Source organism: Erythrolamprus reginae, chromosome 4 (genome assembly GCF_031021105.1).
Source record: "Erythrolamprus reginae isolate rEryReg1 chromosome 4, rEryReg1.hap1, whole genome shotgun sequence".
Classification (NCBI taxonomy): domain Eukaryota; kingdom Metazoa; phylum Chordata; class Lepidosauria; order Squamata; family Dipsadidae; genus Erythrolamprus; species Erythrolamprus reginae.
In genome coordinates this window covers 68,143,044-68,161,275 of record NC_091953.1, presented here as the reverse complement: position 1 = coordinate 68,161,275, position 18,232 = coordinate 68,143,044, and the positions used below count along the sequence as shown (strand labels likewise).

Genomic DNA, 18,232 nt, shown 5'->3' with positions numbered 1-18,232 from the left:
ATTTAACACTCAAGGAAAGTAAGGTTCGCCATCACTGGCCTAGAAGTATGATTTATTAACAATGGTACTTTTACCATTTACTAATAAATACTGGTAAAGAAGCTTGTTGAATACATGTCTGTTTTCTAATTAAAAGTTTTATTGAACTGGTGGATTACAAAGTCAGAAGGAACTACTTCCATTAAAGCAATAAATCAAGATTTTGTAAGAGCATGAAATGTGCTTTGAATTGGAACTTGAGGTCATATCCAGAAATTATACACTACATTTTTATGTATCAGGATGAAACATGACATCCTAAGAATATTTCCAGAGTTAGGATATATTTAAAAACTAAATAGAATATGATAAAAAGTACATGGTAGTAGAGGAAATTTTTGAAAATATAATATTACTAAGTGCAAACTTTCATCATATACCATGTGTGTATAGCTTATGTCTGTGTGTTATGTATGTGTACAATTTTGAGAGCAGGCTTATTTAGTGGAATTCTGTTTTGTGACTGTTAATGAAAGTATATGTTCAACTATGTTGATATTTTCTTTCAGAGTACTGCACGAGAACGTGCTAAACATTCAGGAGATTACTTTACTCTGTTAAGACATCTTCTAAATTATGCTTACAATAGTAATATTAATGTTCCTAATGCTGAAGTTCTGCTTAATAATGAAATTGACTGGCTTAAAAGGATCAGGGTAAGTTGTTTTATTTGATTTATTTGATTTTTTCCTGTTATTTTGTCACCACTTGTAATTTGTTTTAAATTTAAGTGTTAATTGCCTTGGATCCAAATATGTAAAATAAAAAATGGAATAATGAATGTTAAATTAACTATGTGCTTCCTTAAAAATATTGTTTGAAAGTTCATGTGTCTTAAGTATTCTCCTTCCTTAGGATGAAGTGAAAAGGACAGGAGAAACAGGTGTAGAAGAAACTATTCTAGAAGGTCATCTTGGAGTTACCAAAGAATTGTTGGCATTCCAAACTCCTGAAAAAAAATACCACATTGGTTGTGAAAAAGGTGGTGCTAATCTTATCAAAGTAAGTTACTACTGTACAAAACATTCTAAAATTATAAAGTAGCAAAGTGAAAAATACATATTATAAGTTATAATGAATGTTAACATATTTACAAAACATTGATTGATTGATTGATTTTACTTATATGCCTCCCAATCCCGTAGGACTCAGGGCGGCTTACAACAATAAAACAATACAGGTATACAGTAAAAAGTTAAATATTAAACAGTAAAACCCCATTAAACTAATTGCTCAATTATAACAACAATAAAAAAAAACCTAGACCAGTGTTTCCCAACCTTTTTTGAGCCGCGGCACATCATTCATATTTTCAAAATTCTGGGGAACACTGCGGGGGGCGGGGCGGGGGGGGGGGGGGCTAAAGAAAAGTTTGGACAAAAAAACCCTCTTCCTCCATTTCACTCTATTTCTCCCTCCCTCTTTCTCTCCCTTCCTTCCCTTCTTTCTCTCTCTCCATCCCTCTTTCTTTCTTTCTTCCTCTCTTTTTTGCTCTATTTCTCTCTCCCGCCTTCCCTCCCTCTATGTCTTTCCCTCTCCCTCCTTCCCCCCTCTCTTTCTCTCTCTCTCTTGCTTTCTTTCTCTCTCATTCTCTCTCCCCTCCTTTTTCTCTCTCTCTCTTTCTCTCTCGTTCACCACGCCGGCAACAGAGAGAAAAAGAAAGTGAGAGAGCCGGAGAGAGTGGAGGGAGAGAGCCGGCGGCTGTTGTCTTCGCCTCCGCCAGCTGGCTCTGCAGCTAAGAGGCAGCAGCGACCAGCCCCCTTGCCCTCCCAGACGTCCCCAGCGCCCAGCCACGCGCCGCCTCCCGTTAGCCCGGCTGACTTTTCCCTGCTGCCGTTTTCTCTTCATGGCACAAAGCCACAGTCCCGGACTCCCGGATCGCTCGCTTCTCCAGCCAGCAAGCCGGCTGCCGGAAAAGCATCGTACTTTATCAATACGCGGCGCTTTCCTGGGCAGATGGCTTTGCTGACCGGAGAAGCGAGCGATCCGGGAGTCCAGGACTGTGTGGCTTTGCGCCATGAAGAGAAAATGGCTGGGGCAGCAGGGAAAAGTCGGCCGTTTTCTCTTCATGGCACAAAGCCACACAGTCCCGGACTCCCGGATTGCTCGCCCAAGGCAGGAAGCGGCGGCGGAGGAGAGGGGGCAGATCGTGCCCCAAGACAGGAGGCGGCGGCGGAGGAGGAGAGGGGGCAGCTTACGGGGAACGGTGCTCGCAGCTGTCCCCCGGCTACTGCCAGATGCCGCTGTTTCCAGCGCTTTCCTGCTGGACCCCAAAGAAGGAAGGTGGGAAAAAGGAGGCGTGAATAATGAAGCTCTCCTTTTTCCCGCCTTCCTTCTTTGGGGCCCAGCAGGAGAGCGCCGGAAACAGCTGCATCGGGCAGTAGCCGGGGGACAGCTGCGAGTGGGAGCTCCAGGTCCGAGGCACCGGCAGTCTGGCACCGGCAGCGCCCCGCCCAGCTGGAGCTTCCCTAGGCTTAACTTCCCGAGACACACCTGGCTGTGTCTCGCGGCACACTAGTGTGCCACAGCACACCGATTGGGAAACGCTGCCCTAGACTTAACTATACATTCGTGTACTCATACATACCAAGCGAACCATAATTCGGCTGGGACTAAGGTGTTAACTCTCACGGCCCCCAGGCCTGTCGGCAGAGAAGACCCTCTCCCATGGGCCCGCCAACCTGCACTGCTTAGTCAATGGGATCCAGAGAACGCCAATCCTGTGGGATCTAATAAAAAATTATATACAGTAGAACCTCTAGATACGAGCTGCTCTATATACGAGCATTTCGAGATACGAGCTAGGAGGGGAGAGATATTTCTGTTCTACTCCCGAGCTCAAATTCGAGATACGAGCCGAGGCCAAGTCTCGCTCCAGGCTGTGCCCCCTCCGAGCGCTCACCGCCTGTCCCTGTCAGCGGCCCAGCCACCTTCACCCGCCCGGACAACCGCCAGAGGGGCTCCGGGGGAAGGGCTTGAGCCGCCTCCTTCTCCCTTCCCCGTGGGAGCGCTGCACCTCTTGTCTGCCCGGCCCGTGAGGCACGAAACCGTCGCTCATGCCGGGCGGCCCGCCTGGAACGCCAGCATTGCCGCTGGGCCGATTGCCGAGCGGGGCGGGGCGCGGGAGGAGGCAGCGCCGCACCGGCCCCCTCAGGCCACTCCGCCCGGGATGGGGCTCCTCCGGAGGGCCACACAGGGAAGGGCTTGAGCCGCCGCCTTCTCCCTTCCCTGTGGGAGCGCCGCACCTCTTGTCTGCCCGGCCCGAGAGGCACGAAACCGCTGCGCATGCCGGGCGGCCCGCCTGGAACGCCAGCATTGCCGCCGGGCCGATTGCCGAGCGGGGGGTGGGGAGCGGGAGGAGGCAGCGCCGCACCGGCCCCCTCAGGCCGCTCCGCCCAGGATGGGGCTCCTCCGGAGGGGCACACAGGGAAGGGCTTGAGCCGCCGCCTTCTCCCTTCCCTGTGGGAGCGCCGCACCTCTTGTCTGCCCGGCCCGAGAGGCACGAAACCGCCGCTCATGCCGGGCGGCCCGCCTGGAACGCCAGCAATGCCGCCGGGCCGATTGCCGAGCGGGGGCAGGGCGCGGGAGGAGCCAGTGCCGCACCGGCCCCCTCAGGCCGCTCCACCCGGGATGGGGCTACTCCCGAGACCCCGTGCGTCCCTCCGGAGGAGCCCCATCCCGGACGGAGCGGCCTGAGGGGGCCGGTGCGGTGCGGCGCTGCCTCCTCCCGCGCCCCGCCCCCGCTCGGCAATCGACCCGGCAGCATTGCTGGCGTTCCAGGCAGACCGCCCGGCATAAGCACTAGTTTTGTGCCTCTCGGGCCGGGCAGACAAGAGGTGCGGCGCTCCCACAGGGAAAGGAGAAGGCAGCGGCTCAAGCCCTTCCCCGTGTGCCCCTCTGGAGAAGCCGCTCTGGCAGTTTCCGGGCGGGTGAAGGTGGCTGGGCCGCTGACAGGGACAGGCAGTGAGCGCTCGGAGGGGGCACAGCCCGGAGCAAGACTTGGCCTCTGCCGCCGGCTGCTGCCCGCCTGCTTCTCTCTCCCTCCTTCCCCGCGGTGCTTGGCGAACGGAGAGGCGGTCGCCTCGCCTGCCGCCCCGCTCTGCTTCCCTCCCTCCCTCCCTCCGCAGACCCAGAGACAAAACAAACAGAAAGGAGGCGCGGAGCGGGGGGAGCCGCCTGGCAGACCGCCTTTGTGTTTTTGGCTGGGGGGGAGAAGGATGACCTTCCTGACTGCATGGCATCCTGCATGCAGGATGACATGCATGGCAAAGGGGCGGGGAGAATCGGGAGGCTCAAGCCTCCTTCGGTGGTGGCGGTCAGTTTTTGATTTTTGGGCTTGCACGCATTAATCGCTTTTCCATTGATTCCTATGGGAAACAATGTTTCGTCTTACGAGCTTTTCGACTTACGAGCCTCCTCCCGGCACCAATTAAATTCGTAAGTCGAGGTATTACTGTATTTAAATTGATTGAATGTTGGAATCTTCAAAATGTTTAGATGATCTATATTTAAATCACATATTTAAATATGTCGGTTGAGAGAAGAAAGGGAAAAACTTTTATCCTTTCAATTTTTATAACATTCTAAATACATTAAGTTAGAGTCCTTTATGTAACTGGACTAAATGTAACATGATGCACCATACATTTTTTTAAAAACCTCATTTCATCTTAAGCATGCTGGAATCCTAACTCAAATATGAATGGGACAAGAAAACTGTGATCAAATTAAGGGCAAGTAAGTCCTTGCTGTGTGAAAATTAGAGCAAATCTATGCCTGGAAATCTTGTATTCAAGTAACCTATTAGCTGGCCTCTCAGCTGTTGTTGTTACCTGGCTAAATAGGTTTGAAACTGTTTATTAACACCCCCCTGGCATTTTTCATATATATATTTAAATAATCTACAGTCTTCTGAATGAATCAGTATGGTTACATAATGAAGTTATGGAATTTAGGTTTTCTTGCTTTCTTGCAGGTAAGTAATCCTCTCTTTTAAAAATCTAAGAAAGTATGACATTAAGTGATGTTATTTCTGATGTGGATAGTTCCTAAATGAATAACAGATATTTTATTTACTATTTTTCAGGAATTAATAGATGATTTCATCTTTCCCGCATCAAATGTTTATTTGCAATACATGAGAAATGGAGAATTGCCCGCTGAGCAGGCAATACCTGTCTGTAGTTCCCCAGCTACCATTAATGCTGGATTTGAGCTGTTAGTAGCCTTAGCAGTGGGCTGTGTCCGTAACCTCAAACAAATAGTAGATACTTTAACCGAAATGTACTATATAGGCACTGCAATAACTAGTACGTATTATTTCATATTTTAACATTTTTCTATGAATTTTAATGTGGGCAACTTCATATACTTTCATAATTTATTTGGGGAAAACACATGTTTGGTAGAATATTAGGCTCATTTCTTTGGATTGTAATCTTTGAGCATTTTAACAAATTATACAGAAGATTGTTGGTGTTTAATGAGAAAGAAAATATGCTGTTTCTTGTTTAAATCAAGAACTAACCTTTTTCTTCAAGATCACTGCTAGGTAATATAATCATACTTCTAAAAATAATAGATGGAGATTAAATCTGATTAGGACAGGGAGATACTGTATTCTTAGAGGCTTCAGTTCTAAATTGTTACATTACAGTTGTGATTGTAAAAAAAATGGCACACATGCCACAGTTGGCACCAGAGCCCTCTCTGTAGGCACAGGAGCTGTCACCCAGCTCCATTCCACCACCTGTGCACACGCGTGCATCCTACCAGCCAGCTGATTTTCAAGATGCATGGGGGCACATGTGGGAGATGCGCATGTATGCGTGGGAGGTCACAGACAGAGAGCATGGGGCTGTGGTTTCCCCCCGTGACCTGTTTTGGTTCCAGGAGGTTGCACTAGGCCCAAAACAGGTGTATGTGGGGGGAGTTGCATGTGCAGGGTATGTGGGAATGTGTGTAGGGTTGAGCATGCATTGCAATATGAGTGCCGGCACATATGTGTCCTATCATGCACACACTTTTAGCACACAACAAAAAGGTTAGCCATCACTGCATTAGAGATTTTTCGAAGACTCTCAGCTGGTTTGAAGTGACTTGAATAATGGAAGTTGGAAAAGGAAACATCAAAGTATTATTTGTTCCTTATGCTTGGGGAACTTGAAAATATTCATTTTGGGATCCTGTCCAAAGTCTTTATTCAGTTTTGGCAAACAAATGCATTGTTTTACAAATTAGCGATTTTTCAAGTAATCTTAAATCATCTTAAAATAACTTGCAGATAAATTATTTAAATGGGGCTTACTATATAGTTTTGTGCTTAATTTGATTGTAGGTTTTATTTTGTCTATTTATACGTAGGAAATAAGATGCTGATTAATATAATTCCTAATTTACACATTTTCATGTAAAATGCAAATGTAAAATGGAACTGTTTTTGAAATAAATTTATAGAGTTTTGAGCCCTGGCAATTAGCCTAGTAGTATATTTTGAGTTATAAGATGTTAATGGTCTAATATGTTTAATTTGTCCTAGCATGTGAAGCACTAACAGAATGGGAATATCTGCCACCTGTTGGACCACGACCACCAAAGGGATTTGTAGGGCTTAAAAATGCTGGAGCCACTTGTTACATGAATTCTGTCATTCAGCAACTATATATGATTCCTGCTATCAGGAATGGAATTCTTGCAATTGATGGAACAGGCAGTGATGTAGATGATGACATGTCTGGAGATGAGAAACAAGATGAGGTAATACTGTGGTTTGCTTAGTATATGATACTGTATCCAACTGTGCTTCTTTTGTTCTTTAAGTCTGATTATTAAGGGCTTTAATTTTGAATCTATATGCATGTTTTATAATACGTTTTTAATTACCAACAATTTAAAAAATGCATGGAAGCCACATTCTATGCTTTAATGTTAGTTCTTAGTAATATCAGCAATTTTAAAAGCAGATATACTGTGTTACACAAGTTTGATGTTGTTTTCTTCCTTTCTCAAATATATTAAATTTGGCCTTTAAAAAAACAACTCCTCTTATAATTCATTATTATAATACTTTTAAAGTTCTTTGTTTACAAACAGTGACTTTTTAAATTTAACATATTGAATGATATCTATAAATTTTCTGACACAGTCTTTGAGCAAGCATTTCCTGAATTGCAAGTTACGTTAATGTTTCCAAATTTGATGTAAGCCATTGAATGGCATTCAATACAGTATGGACACAAAACATTTATAGATATAAATCTGATTAATTAAAAAACAGATTAAAAGGGAAAGATACTGGAATGATGGAGGAGCAAGTCTTTGGTCATGGAAAAATATAACAAGATATAGTTAAGAGAAAGTACAGTGATGAGCTATGAACCCTTGTCATCCCCCTCCCACGTTTTTGCTTAAAAGGAGAAGAAGAGAAATTTAATTACAGCTCGTGGCAAACCATACTTACCTTTCAAGCCAATCAACTGTTTGATCTTGATTTCTGGGATCAATATTTTAGCAAATAGTACTTTAGCAAGTGAGTCTGAAGCTCAGTACTTCTCATTATATTCTGATCTGTCATTCTGTCTGAGGTTATTATTGTCTGTAAAAAAGCATACATTGCCTATTTTCAGTAGTAGAGCTGTTACATGGGTTGATTTCAGTAAATTGCTAACTTCTTTGGATTAAAAAATAATATTTCTCTTTTGAGTAACAGAATTTTGGATTACTTATTAAAAAGACTATTGAAACAAAATAGGAATGGATAAATTATTTCAGTGCATCAATAAGACATACAAAGTGAGGAATATGCCTTATACTTCCAATATATAGAGCTGGGGTGGCGCAGCAGGTAGAGTGCTGAACTGCAGGCCACTGAAGCTGACTGTAGATCTGTAGGTCAGCGGTTCAAATCTCATCACCAACTCAAGGTTGACTCAGCCTTCCATCCTTCCGAGGTGGGTAAAATGAGGACCCAGATTGTGGGGGCAATATGCTGGCTCTGTTAAAAAGTGCTATTGCTAACATGTTGTAAGCTCCCCTGAGTCTAAGGAGAAGGGTGGCATAAAAATCAAACAAAAAAAAACACAAATAAATAAATAAATATGTTGTGTACATAAATATAGAATCCAAAGATGTCCATAATGTACACATGTTGAATTTGGTACACTTAAAGTGCAATATTTATTTTCTTAACATATCTGTATAGATTTACAAGAAAGGGATTGCATTGTTGTTTTGTCCACAATGTCTATTCACCCATCCATTCCCAAGGATGGTTAAGTCAAATAAATTTTATTCATCTGATCCTGTATATGGAACATTCTGTACTTTCCGGAGTATAAGACACACTTTCCTGCCCCCTAAAAGAAGGTGGAAATGTTAGTCCCTCTTGAAGCCTGGGGAGGGTGAAAAACAGCCCAATAGGCCTACCAGAAATCCAGAGGCTTCAGTGAGGCCTCGTGCATGAGCTGGGTAACTTTGGGCCAGTCAATTGCAAAAGGCCATTTTTCTTGGAACAGTTTACATTCTGCGACAATATCTATAACACCATCAAAACATCCACATCTGCCTATCCCAGGTTCATGTGAAGGACGTAATAGGTGGCCAAAAATGCCAAATCTGAACATTTGTCTGATGATGAGGATGAGGATGATGATTGTTGTTGTTAAAAAATTTAAATTCTGTGATTGCAACAAATTACATTATATTATGATAATAGTAAAGAATATTACTGATGATAATATCATCTGAAGTCCATTCTTGTGATTAACAAACACCTCTACAAGAAATGCAAAAATTGTTTTGGCATTCCCTTCTCATCAAGAGAGACAGTTGTCACTAGAGCATCAGCTTCATCATCCTGTGACAAAAGGGTAGTCCATTGTACGTCTAGCCACCAAACTCTACTTTGTCTTCATGTATACATATATGATTCTTTTTTAAGAGCACTGTTGACCCACGAGATGAAGTATTTGGCTATCCCCATCCATATGAAGATAAACCAACTTTAAGTAAAACAGAAGACAGAAAAGAGTACAACATAGGTGTACTGAGACATCTCCAGGTCATATTTGGCCACTTAGCAGCTTCTAGATTACAGTACTATGTGCCAAGAGGATTTTGGAAACAGTTCAGGTAAATGAGACATTAACTTTTGTTGAAATATGTTCTATGATATGTTACAAGCAACTTGCACTTGATAAATCATTAAGAAAATTTAATTATATTTCTAAATTGATAATAGCTTTATGTGAACCTTCTAACTTATGCAGCAAATTGCTCAAAGTAAAAAAAGTTAGCGGGTAATTCAGAGAAAATATTGGTGTAGATTGTTGATACAACAAAATGCAAACTAAAGCTTCAAATTCGTTTGGGCTCTATATATCGAACCAATAATAATTGATTTACTTAAAAATACTGTTTTAAATATCACAGGTATTATTTTCAATTCTCGTGAAAAGATTCATTTTCCAGGATAAAAGATATCTGAGCTGTATTTTTATTTATTTGTTGACCCAGTTTATATGACTGACCATCTAAATGAATGACTCTTGGTGGCAAGCAGAAATAAAATAGAATAGAAACAATAACAAACGTAAACATTTAAATACAGTACAAGAAACAACAAATCAAATCACCAACACAATAAAGAAACAGATCCCTGCCAAGTGATATAACCAAATCTTTAATGCTTTAGAAAAAGCCAGCAGGGTTGAGGCCGTCCTAGTCCACAAAGGGAGAATGTTCCATAGGATGGACACTAATAACAGAAAAGGGATGTCTTTTAGGCCGTGTCAATTGGCATTTTTTGACCAATTTGATCTGAGGCATGCCCATCCTGCCTGACTGGATCAGATGAGCAGAAACAACTGGTGATAGATGGTTCCTGAAATAACCTTGCCCTAAGCCAGTGGTTCTCAACCTTTCTAAGGCCATGACCCCTTAATACAGTTCCTCGTGTTGTGGTGACCCCCAACCATAAGTTTAGTGCCAATTTTCCCAACAGAGATTGCCAGGAAGGTCAGAGACTGTAAACGCCTGATAGGTCGGATTGTAAAAATACATTCCAAGATGCCAGAATAGAAGCTTTAGTTTCTAATACCAGGAGAAATTTGTCTTTTCCCAGGGTCTCAGGCGACCCCCGTGAAATGGTCCTTCGACCCCCAAAGGGGTCCCGACCCCCAGGTTGAGCACCACTGTGCCTAAGCCATGAAGGACTTTGAAGGTGATACGCAATACACGTCACAGAATAGCGGTGTTACATGTACACAATAACCAGCATATTTTACTATACTGTAGTAATCCAGATGATTACTATTTGGACATAATTATCTCACTAGATACAGCCCTTTAAGGGTATCAAATAAGCAATGAGCATATTTGTGTCAGACATTATAGTTAAAGACACCACCATTTTTAATTGATCGTCCTTTAGAGGCTTAAGAGGATAACTTAAATCAACTTAAGCCATAACTACTTCTATACGTTCGTATGTGATCTCAGATTCTTAAGTCCAGGTAAACAGTGAAGATTCTGTTCATTATTGGAAAAGGAACAGGATCTTAAGTTTGTACCTTTGTACATACAATTTAACATCATATTTATTGTTTTTCATTTCAGATTTTCTATAAAGAGAAAAACTTAATGGTCAGATGAGGAAGGCTTTATTCCTTTGTTTTTTAATGGAAAAATCTTTTAATTATCCTCTTTTGAAATATTTTAAAATAGGTAGCTATAAAAACATGAATGGAGTTCTCACAATATCCCTCTCCTATTCCTGAAATATGTCTAGAAACGTTAGCCTTTGATTCCTAGCATGGACATACTGGCATTTTTCTTGAAGCATTCTAGGAAGAAAAAAAAAGATTGAAGTCAAGGGGCACCACTTTAAGTCCTATCGTCTTAAATTATTTTAAGGATCACATTATCCCATAAATGAAGAGGTTGATTTGGTTGATAACAGTAATTTAACCCTCCTTGAAAATGAATCGGTATGTAATTTGAAAATTGTTGTGTACCTGTAACACGCATCTTTTAACTTTTAAAGTTGAGGTAAACAATTAAATATATTTTCATGCAATGTTACTTGCCCCAAATTTGATTTTATTAAAGAAAAGTCTCTCTTATTCTAGACTCTGGGGTGAACCTGTAAATCTGCGAGAACAACATGATGCTTTAGAATTTTTTAACTCTTTGGTGGATAGTTTAGATGAAGCTTTAAAAGCCTTAGGTCATCCAGCAATGTTAAGTAAAGTTTTGGGAGGATCCTTTGCCGATCAGAAAATCTGTCAAGGTTGCCCTCATAGGTATGTGTTTATTTATCTGATAGACCATTGTATAAAATATGAATACTACTTATATTAGCATTCTACAGTAAATGATGTTTTGAAAACTATTACTCTATCTCTACACAAGTATAAATATTTCACACTGCAACTTTAATAAAAACACTGGAATGTTTTAATTCCTTGAATTTATTTTTTCATGTGAGTTCTATACTGCTGATCATTTGAGGTTTAGTCCAGATCCAGTGGTTGATTTTGTTGATGCATCTTACTGTATGCGGCAATATAGATAGGAAGACTTTACAGCTATTATTTTCTGCATTAATTAAATCATATTGAAAAGTCATATACAGTGGTACCTTGTCTTATGAACTTAATCCGTTCCATGACGAGGTTCATAAGTAGAAAAGCTCATAAGATGAAACAATGTTTCCCATAGGAATCAATGTAAAAGCGAATAATGCGTGCAATCCCAAAACTCACCCCTTTTGCCTTGCGCCGCTGGGAATCCCCACCTCCGGACTTCTGTTGCCAGCCGAAGAGCCCGTTCTTGCGCTGCTGGGATTCCCCTGAGGCTCCCCTCGCTGGGAAACCACCTTCAGACTTCCATTGCAAGCCAAAGCTCCGTTCTTTTGCTGCTGGTATTTCCCTGAGCCGCCTCTTGCTGGGAAACCCCGAATCCAGACTTCCTTTGCAAGCCAAAGCTCTGTTCTTTTGCTGCTGGGATTTCCCTGAGCCTCCCCTTACTGGGATTAAAAGCAGTGCCGGAAAAAATGAAGGAATTCCAGCAAGGGAAGCCTTAGGGAAATCCCAGTAGCGCAAGAACGGGCACTTCAGCTGGCAATGGAAGTCCGGAGGTGGGGTTTCCCAGAGAGGGGAGCCTCATGGAAATCCCAGCAATGCAAGAATACGGAAGTCTGGAGGCGGGGCATCCCAGCGGCGGCGGCTTGGGTTTGTAAGGTGAAAATGATTTGGAAGAAGAGGCAAAAAAAATCTCTAAAAGTTCATTAGAAGAGGCGTTTGTAAGACGAGGTACCACTGTATACAGTAATAGTTTATCCTTAAGCTTCCTTGTTTTTAAATAAAAATCAAAATGGAAGCTTCTTGTCCTATTTTATATCAGCTTGGGTTCATTTGTTCTTTCATATTCCTTTGTTAGTAAATGTACTCATTTTTCAAATTTTATTAACCTTTCTACATAAAGAAAATAACAATGCAATCTTGCCATTTATCTAGTGGGTAGCTTTTGATTTGTAATTGCAGTTGTCAGCGTAAATTATTCTACCTAAGTATATATTTAAGTTTTCAATATACATTTTTATTCTATTCATAAAATTACGTTGCTTAATAATAGATACTTATTTAGCAAAATTAAATTATTTTTCTATCTTTCCAGATATGAATGTGAAGAATCTTTTACAACACTGAATGTAGATATAAGAAATCACCAAAATTTACTTGACTCCTTGGAACAATATGTCAAAGGAGACTTACTGGAAGGTGCAAATGCATATCACTGTGAAAAATGTAACAAGAAGGTAATTTTGGCCTGCCTTTAGGACAATGCTCTAAATTCCTTGTCCGCAGTCCAGCGGAATCTCTAGTGCTTGCCTAGAACAGAGCAGCCTCTGGGGCTCTAGATCGGATTGCACCTGGATCCTGAAGAGCTTCTTGGTTTACTGAGGGACTTCGGGAGATGAAACTCCAGAAGAGACGTCTAGAGCGATGCTGGAGGGCAGTAAATCTAAGTCCGATCAAACACTACTAAGAGCTTACATTAGGACTTATCTAGTGGCGATAAGGGTGGCAAAACTTGTGTATATTTTCGGCTACAGCACTTTGATCTCTGGCGGGCCTGGGATGGGGGTACCCCTCTATCCTGGTGCTTCTCGACCTCTCAGCTTTCGATACCATTGACCATGGTATCCTTCTGTGACAGCTGGAGGGTTTGAGAGTGGGAGGCACCGTTTTACGGTGGTTCTCCTCCTACCTCTCTGGCTGATCGCAGTCGATGTTAGTGGGAGGACAGAGGTCGACTCCTAGGCCCCTCCTTTGTGGGGTCCCTTAGGAGTCAGTCCTCTCTCCTATTCAATATCTACATGAAACCGCAGGGTGAGATCATCCGACAGAATGGGGTGAGTTACCAACAATACGCTGATGACACTCAGCTGTATATTTCCACCCCGTGTCAGTTCAGTGAAGTGGTGGAAGTGATGTGCCGGTGTCTTGAAGCTGTAAGGGTCTGGATGGGGGTTAACAGGTTAAAACTCAACCCGGACAAGACTGAGTGGCTGTAGGTCCTTCCTCCTAAAGACAACTCCATCTATCCGTCTTTGTCCCTGGGAGGAGAAGAAATCCCTCCCTTGTGAGGTGCTGCATTTGTTGCTTTTGATAATTCACAGAAATAACTGTTTATTTTCCAGGTTGATACAGTGAAACGCTTGCTGATTAAAAAACTTCCTCCAGTTCTTGCCATCCAGCTAAAACGATTTGACTACGACTGGGAAAGGGAATGTGCAATCAAGTTCAATGATTATTTTGAGTTTCCACGTGAATTGGATATGGAACCTTATACTGTGGCAGGAGTAGCTAAGTTAGAAGGGGATGATGTAAATCCTGAAAACCAACTAATACAAAATGAACAATCAGAAAATGAACATTCTGGAAGTACAAAATACAGACTAGTGGGTGTATTGGTGCACAGTGGTCAAGCCAGTGGTGGACATTATTACTCTTACATTATTCAAAGAAATGGAGGAGATGGTGAGAAAAACAGATGGTATAAATTTGATGATGGTGATGTAACTGAATGCAAAATGGATGATGATGAAGAAATGAAAAATCAATGTTTTGGTGGAGAATACATGGGAGAAGTATTTGATCATATGATGAAACGAATGTCCTACAGACGTCAGAAGAGGTGGTGGAACGCTTACATTCTTTTTTATGAACGCATGGACACAGTGGAGAAAGACAATGAGCTTATAAAATATATTTCAGAACTTGCAATGACCACTAAACCCCATCAAATTAAAATGCCATCTGCAATTGAACGGAGTGTACGAAAACAAAATGTACAATTCATGCATAACCGAATGCAGTACAGCCTGGAATATTTTCAGTTTGTAAAAAAATTGCTGACGTGTAATAGTGTCTACCTAAATCCCCCTCCAGGTAAGTTTTTGGATATTCCTAGTGAAAAGTATTTAATGTTTTTCAGATCCCTGGATATCATTTTTAATATTTTCAATATATCTTATCATTTTTCCTTGAGATTAATTTTACAATGTTTACTAAATTTATTTTCAATACACTATGGATATCTTTCTTATTATCATTATCTTCCATGTTCATCTTGGAAGACAAGCTAAATAAGATGCTTAATTTTCTCAGAGAGCCAGTTAAAAATAGTGGTTGAAGCATCAAGCTAGACGCCAGGTAATTTCTAATCCCATTTTAGGCACAAAGCTAGCAGGGGTACCTTGGGCCAATCACTCACAACCCTAGGAATGAATCAGTGGCAAACCACTTCTGAAAAACTTTGCCAGGAAAACTGCGGGCGCTAATTTGGTAGTTATCAGGAATCAAAACTGACTGATATGCATACACAAAGTATATTTTAGATATCAGGCATATTGCTGAAAAAAACACTTGAAATTGTTTGATTTAAGAAGTATTTCGAGTCAAGCTGACCTTTTAGATTTCAGTACTTATACACTCAGTTACAACATTCTACATTTTCTTTTTAGGACAAGATCATTTACTTCCTGAAGCAGAAGAAATTACAATGATAAGTGTTCAGCTTGCTGCTAGATTTCTGTTTGCCACAGGATTTCATACAAAGAAAATAGTTCGTGGTCCTGCCAGTGATTGGTAAATTTTCACTTAAAAGTATTCATTAGTTATACCTTCAGTGTTTAAGTATATTTCTTGTATGATAGTATTTTAATCACTAACCAGTCAATTAGGGATGAAATGTAGCCAGCTTCCCTACCAGTTCAGAAGTATGCACACCATGCCATCATCACATCACAGTTTTGATCCTCTGCACATGCACAGAAGGCTTTGTGCATGCACAGAAGGCTTTGTGCATGCACAGAGGGTTAAAACCAGGACGTGACTGACGTCTGGGTGGGTGGGAGGAACCTCCTGCCATCATCGCTACTGGTTCACCAAACTGCATGTTGTACGCACTACCAACCCACACAAGCCAGATAGAGCCAGCAGCATTTCACCCCTGCAATCAATACCATTTTAGTGCAAAGAAGACGACAATGGCAAATCACTTCTTTAAAACTTTTAAAAGAACTTGGATTTTTTTCTAATATGCATACTGTATTAGGATTTTTTTCTATCCTTTCCAGAACCTCTTAGTATTCAACTTTGTTTTTACATCAGCCCTGTCACTCAAATCAGACTGTGATACATTGGCTTTGAATTGTCTTTATGCCTAATGGCAATAAGAGCATTAATATTTCCGTTCATTACATAGTAGCATCAATCAAATGTGTGTTCTGCATCATAGACCAATAAGCTCCAGAGATGTATAGAGCAGGTACTTGACATGCCTCTTCTTAGTGGCTAAAACTAGGGGTGTGCTGCTGGAGGTTTGCAGAGGTTCGAAAGAAACTGTAGCTAAGGTTCTGTGCAGTTCAGAGAACCACCAAATCCTACTTCTGACATATGCATCTATGCATAGTGCCATTGGGTGTCAATATACTTTACTCTTGAGTTAATCTTTATGTTTTCATAAAGACTATCCAGAGTATTTTCTTCCATTTGGATCCAGTAGTAACAAAATCCTCTAGCAACTTATTAACTATGTGGGTTGGCAATTAGTTTTACTACCTGAAATGTATTCAGCCTTGGTGACGGACAGTGACACAATGGTTTACTTGTGAGTATAACAAACCCCATTTTACAACAGGACCAGTCTTTTATTGACAGGGATAAACACAAAAAAAAAGCAAATGTAATTAGTCCTAACAAACCTGGGTTTATCCAAGAAATCCGAATTGCTTATATACTAGAAATAAATGGTTGTCTGTAACAACTAGCCACTTCCAAACCCCTCCTATTTATTTCTCAGTCATAGAGAGACTGACTACTGTCTGCATCTGTCTCTCCCTGAGAGCTGGCTTACTGCTTTCCTTTGCTCATTCCTCTTTTCCTTTGCACATATGCACATTTGGGATGGTCCCCATCTGTTCCTCCCCTGAAGATAACTGCCTCTCCACCTGGGGGAGGATAGAAGGCCCTGGCTTTGCCTCTGTCATTAATTCTGTTTCCTTATATCAAAGTCTTCCAGAGGCTCCAAAATCGCCCAGGCTCTCCCTCAACTTCCTCCTTATTTGACTGCAGCTATCTCTGCTGACAGCCAATGGGCCACAACAACTTCACTACCATAGAGGAACAACTATTGTATGGTCAACTCTATTATCAGCCCAGTCCTTGTGCATGTATATAATTAATTTAAGGTTTTATACATGTATACAATTAGTTCAGCAGTGCCCTTGAGGAATATGCCCAAACTCTCAAGTGGAGTCACTTTGGATGGCATGGTCTGCCTGCCTGCCTCTCTATCTGTCCGTCTGTCCGTCTGTCTGTCTGTCTGTCTGTCTGTCGTCATGTGAAAAAGGAAGCACATCACTTTGAGTTCTGTGGTTTTATATATTAGGATATAATAAAAATTGTCTGGTATTTACTTATTCTTAAAAGTAAATAAATACAATCTTATATGAACAACACATAACATATTATGTAATATTATTTATTTTACAAAAAGAAACCAAAATGGAAAAGCCTTATGTGAAAAACCAAGTACACCCTTTTTGCTTCCATAGGAATGAAGAAGCTAAGTAGCAGCCAAGTACTGCTAATCTAGTGTCCTTGATCAATTGATCGTCCACAAATGTGACTAACACTAAAAGCCAAAGTTTTAGGAGTTTTCTGGTCTCCAGCATTGAGGCCAAAGTGCCAAAGAAGAAAGACAACACAATGATCACAATTGCTGCTGTCCATCAATTTGGAGAGGGTTATAAGACCATTTCCAAATAATTTGAAATCCATCATATTACCATGAGAAAGATTATTTATTAGAAAACGTTCAAGACAATTGCCAATCTTCCCAGGAATGGATGTCCCAACAAATTCTCCCCAAGGTCATATCATCAGTGCTCAGAAAAATTGCAAAAAAATTCAAGAGTTACTTCTTAGACTTTACAGACTTCAGTTAGTATGTTAAATATTGAAGCTCATGACAGTACAATTAGAAAAAGATTGAGCAAGTATGATTTGTTTGAAAGAGTAGCCAGGAGAAAGCCTTTTCTCTTTAAAAAGAACATGGTGCTTCTGGTTCCGGTGCTGGTATGGAAGACAGCATGTGCTGATAGCTCCGTTCAACACCACCACCCCCGACAGCCTCAAAAAAAAATCAGGTCTTTAGCACATGGGAACATCCCTGAGCTGGTGCCCCTGCGTTTTATGGAACGTTACTTTTTATGGAGTGGACACAAACCCAGGATTACAGCTAATCAGAGCACGACGAAAATAGCAACTTTCACCAAAATGGCGCCACTCTCTCCAGCGTCCAAAATCCAAAGACAGCAGGCCTCCCAAGAAACAGCCTTAATTACTGAGCAAGGTACTCAGATTATATTTATTCTTGAAACACTGGAATACAGTAACATGGCAATTGAAGTAGCCAAATATCTTCCCCCAGATCTTATAGCCACGCTCACGACTACAATGCAAGACACTCTCAAGACTATCAAGGCAGATGTAGCACAACAGGGCCTGCGCCTTGAAGAAACGGATAAACACCTTCTGCCGTAGAAACAGAGGTAGAGGAAAACTACAGCATGCTTAAAGATGTGATCCAAACAACGACCAAATTGCATGAACGTGTCGAGGAC

General features: G+C 41.5%; 1 protein-coding gene across 1 annotated transcript in view; it reads left to right on the top strand.

Annotated features, from left to right (window-relative positions):
• The window catches only part of USP9X (ubiquitin specific peptidase 9 X-linked), a 270,458-nt gene that overhangs the window by 185,187 nt on the left and 67,039 nt on the right, over positions 1-18,232 (top strand). Inside the window, exons 29-37 of the mRNA XM_070750538.1 lie at positions 549-695; positions 895-1,041; positions 5,126-5,348; positions 6,578-6,795; positions 8,978-9,168; positions 11,166-11,339; positions 12,715-12,856; positions 13,742-14,492; positions 15,068-15,191. Of these exons, the coding sequence (XP_070606639.1) occupies positions 549-695; positions 895-1,041; positions 5,126-5,348; positions 6,578-6,795; positions 8,978-9,168; positions 11,166-11,339; positions 12,715-12,856; positions 13,742-14,492; positions 15,068-15,191 (2,117 nt within the window). The remainder of the gene's footprint in view (positions 1-548; positions 696-894; positions 1,042-5,125; positions 5,349-6,577; positions 6,796-8,977; positions 9,169-11,165; positions 11,340-12,714; positions 12,857-13,741; positions 14,493-15,067; positions 15,192-18,232) is intronic.